We start from the raw sequence: 13690 nt of genomic DNA on the forward strand, positions 1-13690 counted from the left end.
CTAGTCTGAATTCCGCTACACAGTAGTTCTTCTAGAAAGCATAACAAAAACCTTACACTTCCCTTTCCAAGGTGGGATGTATCTGACTTCAAGCAGTAAAAATCTGTCTGCTATTTGCACAAACAAAACATGGGTCAGGGTGAAGCCAAAGCTGGCCTATATAATGCTACATTCATACATGCTCAAATAGAGCCTAGATTAGATTCAGGTATTATTGGTGCTGTTCAGCAATGAGTTTGGTTAACATCAGAGGTCCACAAATACAGTAATCACAGTTTACTAGCGGCAAATTTGAGGAGGGTTGTAGCTCAATTATTGAACATCTACCTTGCATTCAGAAGGTCCCTGGTTCAATACAAGATCTTTCCAGGTGGGGCTTTGGAAAGTCCTTGCCTCAAACCCTGGAGAGCCATTGCCAATCAGTGCAGGCAGTACTGAGCTAGATGGACCAATGGTCTGACTCAGTATAAGGCAACTTCCTATGTTATCATTGGTTGCCAAGCTACAGGACCAACTCAGCAATAGAGGCAAATGAGTCAACTCCATGGAGTTCAAGATCTCAAGAGTGCCAGCCTCAGCCATGTCTGAGAGAGAGACAGAGAGAAAGAGACAGACAGAGAGAGGTGCTGCCCATGTTTTAAAATGAGGTTCACAGTTGCAGCTTGCAGCTGGATTACATCCCCTGTATTTCCAGGTTCTTCTGAGCTCTATCAACTTTACAGGGCTTGATTATAATTATAACAGGGAGGAGTAATGAATGCAAAAAATGTATTCTGATCCAAAAATGTATATTGATCCAATTTAAAAGCATGATCTGATACACATTTACTCACAAGGAAGCCCTGCCAAGCCCAAACCAAAATGTGTGGGCACTTGGTTATCCTAGAGCAGAAATATAATTTTGGTTCTTTAATGATCAAAAGTAGATCAATCTGCTACCCTTTGTATTGCTGGGAATAAAAATACAGTTAAAAAGGTAGGAGGGAGGATCTATACATAAGGAAAGTAAGTTTGCAAAGTAATATCAATTAAATAGTTACAACAAAATATGGCAGGGGAAAGTATCAGCAGGAAATACAGCCCAAACCCTACTAAAATATTCAAGTCCAATGCAAACAAAGACTTTAGATGGGGCAAGAAGGCTAGAGAGTGAATTATTTCTCTCTCATCCTGTGAATGTAGCAGCTTCTGTAAGCTCAACGGGAGGGTGAAGCCTTTTCTTGCCCAGGATTCAACTAATCCCAGAATACCAAGGGCACCAAAATGCATTCTCATTTCCCAGAGTTCTGTATTTGTGACTCCTGCCAACTGAGATTTCCCAAGCCAAAAGGGGACTGTTTTTATTATTGCGGTGAACAAACTTTGAGTGGTGGGGACACAAGGGTTCAGGGACACTCTTTGGTTCTCCACAAGCTGGGCTACAGAAAGCTCCTGGCACCTGCAATCTGGCATCTGCTGTCAAAAGAAATTTGGTGCTGCCCTTCTGCCTGCCAGCTAGACAACCCCTGGAAAAAAATGGGGGGCATTGCTTTGTGTCTGACTAACATTCTCAGGAGAACAAAACAACTCCCACCTCCAGTTGTGACCTAAGGCAAATGTGGACCTTTCTATGATGCAACTGAAAAATAGATGCTGTTCCAGAGAGACACATTTCCAAAACTAGGGCACTTTTAGACAAATTTTTATAGTGGAAAACAATAGCTGCTCTCAGGTTACATGTTCGGGTGCTATGATGAACACAACTTTGAAATGCAACCTGGTGAGGATCTTTTCTTCTTTTTAAAAACGCCTCTTCCCCATTATAGACTGTTGTTAACACTAGGATCTAGAGTAGGGAGAGGCAACCTGATGTCTTTTTTCCCTGGAAAAGCACCCTGGTCCACTCATGGAGCAACTCTCCTACGGATGGTTCACCTTCTGGTTGGTCACTGTAAGAACAGGATGCTGGACTAGATGGGTCCTTGGCCTGATCCAGCAAGCTTTTCTTATGCTCTTAACACATGTAGCTTGAGGGAATGGGGCAAGCAGAGGATGGGGTCTCTGGCCTGCACGTATGCAGAAGATTGAGCCTTTCATTCACCAGACAGCCTTCGGTTCTCCCACGTGTGCATAAACACATGCAACTTCTCTGTATCTCAGTGTTGTTAAGTGGTAGCAACAGCAAAAAATAAATAAATGCAGAAGCCTATCATGCATACATGCGCAGCAGCAGCAGCAGCAGCAGCAGCAATAGCAGCTCAAACATTATGGTCAACCCTTTCAATGGACCCATTCCCTACATCAGAAAGAGGAGGCTATCTGCCAATGCATCTGTCTATACATTTTCTCCCCCACTGAAAGGGTTAACTTGGTGCATGCTTAAATAATGCCAGCACTCCCAAGAGACAAGCCTTCAGCTCACACTGCCCCATCATGCCTGTGTAGTCTGCCAGCTTGGTACAGTACCTGAGGTTGGAAGAACTTCAGAGTGTGCAGCGCCAAACATAGGGAAGGGGAACATGAGGAAAGAAGGGAGAGAGAACACAGGAATATATAAAACCACAGCACAAACATGGTACATAAACATGGCAGGCTGAGGCTGTAATAAAGAGAAGGTGTGTTAGTCCTCCATATTCCACGGCTACCCCCAGCCAATCTTTACCATAAATGAACATCCAAACCAACACAGGGAGACACAGCTGATTTGGTTTCCTTCACTGTATCTTCATTTCTTGGGGCAAAAGTTCCGCAGTTTGTGGTTTTAAATTCAACCAAATGGGTCTTTCGCATCCTGTCAGCTTCCATTTGAGTCCCCTAAATGTCAGGACAAATTCTATTCTACTGCAACTTGGCTGCAAGCTCATTATCGATTCTTAGACACTTATGATGGATGAGACAATAGGCAATGCAAATAACCACAGGAATACTGTATTTCATTCGCATCCCCTGGCTCAAATAACGTCTGCGAGAAATGGAAGCTGTGGCTTGGATCTTTATTTCCATTTATAAATGCCTCCCCTGCATCAGTAGGAGAAAAGAAAATTGGCAAGGCTCCCTCTAGGCAACATGCTTTTGTGCAATTCCAAATGCTTAGCTGTGTATTGCGGAGTGTCTGATGGGCTTAAACGTTCTGCCTACGGAGACTGCTCAACATTCATTAATAATCTGAGTGGTACACATCTCCGCTTTTATTTGAAGATCCTGCAAAACCTCACTCATGAGATTCCACTGAGGGACAATTCCCTTGACCCACAAGATCACTACAGTATTTATGAAATCTTTGCTGAATTCCAGTGGTGTTGCCACATACACTGAGGCAGTCTTGCATTACCGACACCACATGCAGAAGTCAATGTAGTTTGGGGTTTCGCACACTGCTTTGAACACTCACAAAGCAACAATATTCACAGTATGAAGAATCTTCTGCATCTGGTGGCAGTCTGCACACTGTCACTTTAACACATGACAGCTATGGGTAGAATTCAGCATGAAAATGAAAGAGGACCTTGGCTACTAGAATGCTACCAGGAGGGTGTTTTTCTTTTTCTTTTTTAAGCATAAGGCCACAGTTCACCACCTTTGTTGTTCAAACTGTTCAGTAAGTTCCACTAAATGTTGCAGGGCCTACAGAGCTCTGGCTCTCTGTGGCAAAGCAACTATTCTTGGGTATCTTGGAAAGATAAGCAAAGGTTTGGGAGAAAGAAAGAGTAGTTTTGAGTATATCAGACCTTTTCAGAATATCTTTATTTTATATGAGTGTGTGTGTGTGTGTGTGTGTGTATAGTTGTTTTAATGCAAAAGGCTGGGAGACACTGGACTCGATTACTGTGATACAAACAGCATCAGCAATAGAGTAATCGCCTCAATTCAGACATAACAGCAATTCATTGTTTGTCATTATGAGAATTAGCCAAGTGTCAGGCTTGCTAGTTCCTCCTTCCCCTTCCTTTCTCCACTGAACACAAGGGGTGCAGATTTGAAGCTTTTACTTCAAATTTGTGCTAAACCATACGTTTTCATTTCATCTAAATGTGGCAAGCTATGGTTTATGGAACCCATAATTTACAATAAAACTAGGATCTCAAATGAGAATCTAGCTGTGGTTTGGTATTCCAATTTGATTGTAAACAACGGTTTGCATGCAACAGTTTGCCACATTCTGTTGAAATGACAAACTATGGTTTGCTGCAAATCAGAAGGAAAAATTTCTAATTCACCGCTCCCCAGATTTCTTCTACAGAAATTGTTACAAGAAAGCCTTTTTAGACTGCTATGATTGCTCTTGGGCTAATTCAAATTACCAGCAACATAACAAATGCATAGATGCTATACAACAAATCCAGGAAAAATGTGTCTAGAAATAAGATTCTGAACCATTATTTAAATTCTCCACTCTTCCTCAAAGCAGTTTTGCAAATTCTAAGAAAAATCCAAATTTAGTGTGGGAAGCACTTTCAGAGTTCAAAAGTTGCAGTGCATTCACTAGCTATTGTCAACCAGAACATTATCCCCTTCCCCCCCCTTAATACAGTATGGGAAGAAATATCTGATAACATTATCAGCAAGTGCTATATATAACATACCCGGAACCTGCCCACTTATAGAAATATGGAAAGTGATTCATTTTTAAAATGTGTATTCAGGGAAATACTTTTCCCACATATTGCCATTCAGAAGATAAAAAGCAACAGTTCATTAAATACTGTGAGAGACTGAGCTGAATTTGGGGGTCTTTCTGGAAACGTTACAGAATATTAAGAGTCAGCTTTGTTTTGCACTCACTTCCCAGAGGGCTACTGAACTTTCACTTAGCTTGACGGATATTTCACAAAGAGTATTTTATCCTATTACAAGTCTGCAAGTTGTGGCATTTTCCTACGGAGGGTCGTTTGTTGATTACAGCAGTGATGGGAAAGGCTGTGCATCTCTAGCTCATTTCTTGCAGTTTTCAGGAGGCTATTGGATGCCTCTGTTTTATAGGTTTCCCTATCAATAAGAAGTATTTAAGCCTGATTAATAGTATATCAAGTTGCAGAGAAGTTCTTACGTTGTGCAAGCTGATCGCCTTACAGAAGAATGGATTATTATTACGAAAGCTAACAAAGGATATAAAAATTCAATTAAAAGTATTCACATTCTGTCTTCTTTCTTTCAAATGCACGTAACTGCTTATTTTTGTAACAAAGCACATTCCCATAACTCTCCAACAGTTGGGAGATTTTGTTGGTCTTCATTCCCTGGTATATTCAACCGTAAAGACTGTTACCATGTAGGAAACCTTTTCTCTAGAAAGCACTATTTCCTTAGCATAAATGAAAAGAAATAATTGTAGAACATATTGTAGATTATCCTCTAAAAACTTCTACATTATAGTCTTAATTGTACATTAATATCTCATTGCAAAAATACTTATCTTCTGGGCAGTGCAGTTCTGTCATGGGGAGGCAGGGAAGAGACTGCACAGCAGAGCAACTGTTGTATCCACAGCCCTGTCAGCATCTGCCTGAAGTCACTCAATGAGTTTTATTGCCAAGCCCTTATTGAAGTCAACAACTGGCAGCCTTGTCCAATACCCCTAAGAACTTTTGCTAGTCTTAATAAAAACTCTCTCTCTCTCTCTCTTTTCGCTTCCCTCAGAATGGATGGGTATTTTGATCAAGCAGCATCAATGGTTGAACAAAATGGTCCCCTCACCGCATTTATTCTGTAAGCAGTGCAACAGGAGAGGTGGTGTCTTCTGGACAGAGGGTCATGAAGGGCAGAAAAATAAGGGACTTACCCGAGGTAGCAAACAAAGCTCTTCCCAGCAGGCTGCTGGCAGCCATTTTCTTCTGCCAGAATCTATCTGGGAACGACAGTAGGTGATGACAAAGTGTCATTCCCACGAGACTTCTGGGATGAAAATGGCGACTGCTATACCAAAGTACTGCATTATCACATAAGGTTGTTTTCATATGGGTTCTAGGATAAGAAAAGGTGATCTTCCAACCAGAGACCACTGGAAATAATTCTGTTCTACTGCTGTGAAACTGCCAAGGAAAAGCGGGCAAGCAAAGGGAAATGCCAGGGTGCTAGGGGTGTGCCTACCGACCCCAAGTGGCCTGGGTGTTTCCTAAAAGGCTAGAAAAGGTCAGGAAGGACATAAAACCTGCAAGGCTTCTTTTAGGGGCAAGGAACCTAATTTGGGAGTGGGGTTAGTCTGGAACCTGGTTAGAAGCTAGGAGAGATAATGTGGGGTGCTGGTGGTGGTGGAGCCATGGGGGTTCTTTCCCCCTCTTGAGCCTTTCCCCCTCTTGAGCTGTTGTTTTAAGCTAGCATCAGTCCAGCCTGCTCGCCCAAAAGCCAGTTCTTCTCTACTTGTTTAGTGCAAATTTGGTATACCCTAACCTGAAAAACATGTCAAGTTTCAAAAAAGGGAGAAAATTATACTTAATGGACCTGTGAGTGGGCAGATACATAGCGAGCCAATCAACACAATATACAAGAAGCTGGATGCTAATGTAAAATAAAAACTTGAGAGCTGCTTAAAATCTGAAATTATTATGGCAAGCAAGGTAGTGGTGGTGAAAATGATTGCCTATCAAGCAATTGTTTTCCTGATTTACAGTCTAGCTCTTATTGCATTGAAAGAATGGCAATCTATTACAAATAAGTACATTTAAAGGTAAAAATAAACCTCAAGTAAGTAAAGCAATCTACTTTGCAAAAGATCCAGCAGTGCCAAACACAAACAGTTACTGGCATGTTAGTCAACTTTGAAACCTGTTAATATTGGATAAAATTGTGTCACAAACATATATTTGAGAATCAGAAAGAGAGAGAGAGATGGAGACAGAGAGAATGAATTACTATTATTGCCTAAAAACTTGAATGGGTTAAAAAATGATGATTAATTTTAAAATATAAAAACTTATATTATTATTATTTATTAAATTGGTATACCACCCCATACACACAGGTATTTAGTTGAAAAATAACTAAATTATAAATACTAAGTTTCTCATAATCATCTAGTTGACATTAAGTAATGAGGCTACAGGCATGCTCGTCCTCCCTTGAATTTATCAACTAGCCTGGTTGCTCTAGGCAACAAGGAATTCCATGCAGGGAAGTGAGTGGGATGGCCAATGGTGGAAGAACTACTGTACATCTCCTTTGCCAAACCCAAGGAGCCTATTGAGGTTTTCTCTCTTTTTTTTGCAAACTCATAATTTGGGGTGGTTTAGTTACAGTGGTGTGTTAACTCTACAGTCAATCTCTATCCGCATGTCTTCTACCCGATAAAGATGGCTTTTATATGTAAATGAAAAACCAAGCTGATCGTTTCTCACTAATGAAGATTTACACTCCACCTACCAAACATAGGCATTTTATCTTCGCCAGATGAAAATAAACTGCTCTAGTCTGCACAGTAACAATGAGTCCTGCTTTGATCTATCAGCCATAAGCACTTCATTTTTGTTTGCTACTCCCCCCTCCTGTTGCCCCGTGCGAGTGCAGCTGGGCCAAGTGAAGAAGAAGGAGCAATACTGGAAAGAAGAATTGAAGTCCACATTGTACGGGTGTGAAGGTTCCTACATTTCTATCCTTAGGATACAGCCATAAACACAGTTACTTGGAGAAAGTCCCTTTGAAGTCAAGGCTACTTGCTTCTAAGTAAACACGCAGGCTTGTGCTGTTAACCTTGCAAACCGTCATCTGCATAGATTCAGAAAGAATCTATACGGAAATATTTTAAAGAGATTCTTTCTATTGGTAAAGGAAAACATGGAAAATGCATATTGTTTGACTATGGGAGGCAAGGCCTGGTTGCAAAACTGAAACAATAGTACAGTATAATTAATACTCTGTTTCAGACACAGGGAAGCTCTTGTTCTCCAAACATGGTTGGACTTCAGCTCTCATCAGCCCCAGCTGGTATGGCCAATGGTCAGGGATGATGGGCACTGGGGTCTAACATCCAGAGGGGTACATTTCCCCTATTCTTGCTTTAACTAGGTGTAAATGAACATGGTCTACTGGTCAGATCTGCATCACAGTTTAGGAAATATGAGATGAAATATAAATGGGAAACTTAATTCAATGACAGCCTTTTTCTTGCTTATTTAAATAATTTGAATCACCTTGGTTTAAACCAGTCGACCCTGTCTAAAATTAGCAAATGAATGCCAAGAGTGATGCTTAGCCATTGGTACCTTCAAACAACCTGCTGGATAAAGGTATCTTTTAGGCCCAAATGATGCAACCAACTATTTTGAAAAACAATGCAGGATATATATGTTACCCCTGAACTGCTTTTCTGCAGCACACTCATTATTTAAAAATAATACAACTAAATCCATCATTCTTGAATATAAATACTGAATTTAACACCAATAAAACACAATGGAAACGTTAATACATAAGACAGCACTGTTATTTAAAAATGTGGCTGGGGTAAAAAGGAAACACATTCAAATCATTTGAATACATTTGATGAACAACAAAGGTTATTAAAAGCTCATTCTTCCAGTATTTGCACTGAAAAAAGTACTTAATAGAAGCTTAAAGGAAAGCTGACTATAGAATAAAATCGAGAGGTTTTGCATAAAAGCTGCTTTGCAATTTCTGTTATCAGCTGTTCCTTTGAAACACACAATCCTTTTAAAATGTCTTTTATAGTAGGGAAATCTGTATTCTCACATAGCAGGAGAAATAATTTATGGTAAATCATTTCACAAAGGAGAAGCAGCGGGAAATGACGTGGAATCTTTTATCAATGTTATCTTGCACCTTCTGAAAAAGAGAGTATGCCTACAGTACAGGGACAGGCTAGGGTCTGAGGAAAGAAATGAAGACTTGAAATGTTTCACATGAGGCAGAGATGCAAAGGACAGGCAGCATGAGGCACTTGTACTTATTTATTTCATAAAATTTATACTCGACTTGATTGTTAAAAACTCCAGGTGGTTGTACGTCCTGTCACCCCCAGCATCAATGTCACTCCAAAAGCTGTTGTGTGGATATTCTACATCATGTGACTAACGTCATGTGGAGATGTCTTCTGAATCCAGTGGAAAGCCCACATTTCTCAGATCTTCTCCTGATGTGTCGTCAGTACTGGCAGGGGAAGCAACAACTGGAGTGGAGCCAATGGGTGCTCTCCTACTCCACACAATTTTAATCGCACAATTTAGAACTCCCACATAGAACTTCACAAGTAGTTTTGATAAGGATTTTATATGGCAATGGGACATGATTAAGAGAGCTACTTTTGTGGGACAGGGAGGGGGCATATTTAAGAGGATGCAAATGATTATTTCTCAATTTGCAGCAGGCCAAGACCTCACACATCAAAGGCTGATTTTTATATAGGCGTGTGTGGATTCTGAAATACTCGTGAATGCTGCTCCTATGTCCAGCTTGGCAGGGCACACCTCTCTCACCCCAGTTACACTGGCATCATGTTCTCACTTACCTTCATTCAGTGGAAGTGGTGACTCCCCCGTGGCAGGCTCACCTTCCCCAATCTGTGTCCTGCCACGCAGGTTGAATCTATAGCGTGATATGGGGTCCGTCCTCTGGAGTATAAACTTTGTCTGATTAGGAGAGAAGTTTTCCACCATTGTTCTGCCACTTTTGGATCCATTAACTGGAGAGAGAGGCAGGCTGTGTAGGCTTCAGTCTTATTTTGAGAAACATGCTATACTATGCATCTCACCACTTCTCAGTCTAGGATTACACCTGACAAAAGCACTGGCTGTGTTCAAAATGGGGCATGTTCATTTTAGAGGACTTTTAAGCAAAAACGGCTGGGGAATGTTATGCATTCAAGAAGGAAGAACTTTAATTAAGCTAATTAAACTTTTAGCTGCCATGTAGGCCAAAGATAAAACACCATGTTAGTTTTGCAGGGGCTTTCAAGTCAGGGATTTGTTATGGCGGAGAGCTTTTGCACTAATTATTTGAGCAAAAATTACATTGTTCATGCATTTCCTAACAGTTTGGGGCAGGAGATTTTAGGAAGTTAGATGCATGCTTGTTCAAATTCTATCAAGGGGTGGGAAGGAGGTACATTTTCAGGTGCCACTGGCCATATTCTTGGAAATATCTTCTTATGTAAATAACATTCAACTAAAGAATCAAAATGATGAGTAAGAAAATTTGTCACATGTACCTGTTAGTGATTATTATGAAATCCTCCTGCACTAAGATATGCAATTCAACTCCCAAAGTAATTCTAATTCCTGAATTCCTGATTTCCCCTCCACTGATTTATTAGTATTGTTTTTTCTAATTCCAGATAAATTAGATTCTAAATCCTGGTTAATAAAGAGACAACAAACAAAAACAAGCACAGGACATACAGGCTTGGTATCTAAGGGTGTATCCAATAAGAATGCCATTGGGGTGTTCAGGGTGTTCCCATTCCATAGTGATGGTTTCCAGGTTTGGTTGGCGGATTCGGAAATACCTTGGGGGACTGGGTGCTTCAGGGAAAGATGGGTCCGAGAGAGAAAAGGGAAGAGGAAAAAGACGTATAAGGTAAGGTAACTTAGAAGGTAGAATGGTCAAGAGTATGCATATAGAAAAGTTTGAGTCTGGTGGCACGGAGAACTTGGTAGGAGCTGTACAAGATGCAGTTTCAGTGCAACACAATCATGCCTGCATATCCATTAACAGGAACCTATCCAACTGTTTCACAGTTGTGCAAATTTAGTCATTGGTGCACGTGTTGTGCTTCCTTCTGTGGGCTAAGCCACTCCTATGAGCTTGCCTATTACCAAATGCAGTTTTCATATAATTAAAAACCTATAGTTCTTACCCTTGCCTGGAACTGTACAGATAACCTAATATGTAAGTGGATTTCATCATTCTATCTCTTTGGGATGGTGCCTTCTTGGCCCATTTGCTTTCATCACAGCTAAAGTCCCTCACCATAACCAGCTCTGTTTCCTATGCTCAAAGCACACAAAGCTTATCTGAGCACAAATCACAACACTCAACTTTGAGCAACAGGAGCCACATTTTATCCATGATGCTTCATGCAACCAAAGCCAAGGCCATCTAAGTCCTATTGATGTGAGAGTTGAGCAGTGGGGACTCGCAAGCAGGGTACTGCAGTATGTAGGAAGAGGATGCTGGGGAAAGATCCTCTCCTGCCATGCCCTTTACGGGCAGGTATATGGGACAGAGAGTAAAAAAAGACAGCTTCACAAATGATGTCAAGAAAATTGCTTTTATAAAGGTAGTTTCCGTACATGCTTCTTAAAAAGACTGCTTGGAAGGAAATTTCCTTGATAAAGGAGATTTGCTCAAAATGCATTAGGAACTCAATCATTTGTGAAGCTGTTTCTTTGTGTGGGTGTTTGGTCTTTTCCTACAGATGTTTTTAATCCTCCTTTGCCTGCTGCCTGGATGAGATCCACATATGTGTGGAACTGTTGACTGACCCCAAGGGATGCAGGGCTCTCACCTCCCTGCATCACAATGAAATGGAATGGATTTTTTAAATGCCTTTCCAATATGCAGCTGGTTAGAGTTTTATGCTGAAACTTCCAGGGCTTACCAGTATAATTCTATGCATAGCAAAAGAGCATTTAGCAAGTAGGTAAGTATGGGACACGGGTGGCGCTGTGGGTTAAACCACAGAGCCTAGGACTTGCCAATCGAAAGGCCAGCGGTTCGAATCTCTGTGACGGGGTGAGCTCCCATTGCTCGGTCCCTGGTCCTGCCAATCTAGCAGTTTGAAAGGACGTCAGAGTGCAAGTAGATAAATAGGTACTGCTCCGGCGGGAAGGTAAACGGCATTTCCGTGCACAGCTCTGGTTCACCAGAAGCGGCTTAGTCATGCTGGCCACATGACCCGGAAGCTGTACGCCGGCTCCCTCAGCCAATAAAGCGAGATGAGCACCGCAACCCCAGAGTCAGTCACGACTGGACCTAATGGTCAGGGGTGCCTTTACCTTTTAAGTGCACTCAAGCAGTGGACCCAGTTCAAGCTTCTGTGTGATACATATAACTGCACAATTTGGCTCACTAACAAGGCAGAAATCAGATTTCATTCAATCCAGTTACCAAAACCAGCAACAGCTGGGGGGGGGGGACCCCAGGATTTCACTTTCTAAAAATTACAACTGGAATGAATTCTTGGAAGAATCTTCAAGAACAAAGATATCTCTCTGGTGTGCAATTCTGTGGTTTTAAGTATCTCTAGAATCATAAAGGCGCTGGTGCTTATCAGTCAAAGCATGGTCCATTAGAGTGATATGAGATGGCAACTGTAAACATTAAAGAAGCTTTCACTGCTAGTTATGAGAACTGATGAAAAGCTATTGATCTAGCTGTGAAAGCAAATACAGGCAGTACTCTCAATTCTACCATAAAATCTATCCTTGAGTATGTTAAGAATCAGATGGAATTTGTAGAGTTAGGTAGTAATTGCAACATAAAACCCTTCCATAGATCATACTGCCACGTGCGGCAATGGATCTCATGACTGTTCCAATTTTACAGAATAAAGCTAAGAGAGACTTGTCTGAGAATACTTAAGAGGACAAACAGGAGAGCTAGAAATAAAACCTGGTGTCAAAAGTCAGTGCATCGTGCTCTGCCTAACTCACCCATTTTCAGTTAGTTTCCTTGTGCATTCATTTGTCTATCATAATCTATTATGTATTATGAGTCTGAAGCTGGTGAAAAACAATCCCATGAATCAGAACAGTCTCAGTCCTTAGGGCTTCACTGTGTTGACTCTTGCCTTGCTCCACACTGCAGGAGCACACAGTAATCTGGCAGCTGAAGCCAGCCTAACTATTCATTTCAAGTGGAAAATCCTTTTTGAAGTCTTTATCAGGGCTGATGACATAGAACCTAAGGAACTCTAAGGCTCTCAATAAGACCGTGTTCTGTTCTACTTTCTTATTTCACACATAAAAGGATGGGATTCTGCCAAGCTGGGCCAATATTATGCAGAGACCTACCTCCTTCAGGCATTGTGAACTCCAGAGTTTCACTTCGAGGCCCATCTCCTCTCCCGTTGACTACAACCATCTCCAGTTTGTAGTTGCTGTAAGGAAACAGTCGGGACACTATGCCCCGTGTCCGGTCTCCAGTAAAACCCATAGACTGCTTTTTCTTAGAGACCCATAGATTCTTCAGCAAACTACTTTCTCTCCAGAAGTAGGCCTTCAAGAAACATGCAAGGTGAGTGATGTTTTCCCCATTTGAGTGTTAACTGGATTTCAAGGACAAAGTCACTATGGATCTTCTTCCACACAAGGATTAGTTCGATCTCACCAACCATTCCACAGGAGAGGAGGAAGTCAATACTGTTTATTGCTCATTTTACAGATGGGGAGACTGAGACATATGGAAGCTGACTTTTGGTCAAGACCATTTAGGCAGATTATGCAGTGGCTATCAAAAACTGCCCCCTCAGCAAAGACCAGGCTTCTAGGCTTCAAACTGCAGTCTTCCCTCATCTCTCACTGATTATTATTATTATTATTAGCAGTAGTAGTAGTAGTAGGATGAAATTTTAATTTGTCAAGAATCACTCATGGCCATATATATATATATATATATATATATATATATATGACCAGACTCCAGTACAGAGGCAGAAACAAAACAAAATATACCCTATGAATGAAAATTCTCAGAGCTGAGAAATGTGCAAATGCTTCAAATATATATTATTATTTATTTTATTTATTAGATTTATATCCCA

At 41.0% G+C, this 13690-nt stretch overlaps 1 protein-coding gene across 22 annotated transcripts in view; it reads right to left on the bottom strand.

The window, feature by feature from the left end:
- The window catches only part of NFASC (neurofascin), a 176875-nt gene that overhangs the window by 34821 nt on the left and 128364 nt on the right, over nt 1-13690 (bottom strand). For 13 of the 22 annotated variants that reach the window (XM_081916289.1, XM_081916293.1, XM_081916295.1 and 10 more), the window contains 4 exons: nt 12942-13146; nt 10326-10448; nt 9437-9610; nt 2446-2460 (listed from right to left, as the gene is read on the bottom strand). The exons of 2 other annotated variants lie outside the window; for them this stretch is intronic. In XM_081916289.1, the coding sequence (XP_081772415.1) occupies nt 2446-2460; nt 9437-9610; nt 10326-10448; nt 12942-13146 (517 nt within the window). Of the gene's footprint in view, nt 1-2445; nt 2461-5663; nt 5825-9436; nt 9611-10325; nt 10449-12941; nt 13147-13690 lie in introns of those variants that run through there. 7 more of the 22 variants (XM_081916285.1, XM_081916284.1, XM_081916291.1 and 4 more) reach the window with 4 other exon arrangements.

The sequence above is a fragment of the Podarcis melisellensis genome (genome assembly GCF_964234715.1).
Source record: "Podarcis melisellensis genome assembly, chromosome: 6".
NCBI classification, from domain to species: Eukaryota; Metazoa; Chordata; class Lepidosauria; order Squamata; family Lacertidae; genus Podarcis; species Podarcis melisellensis.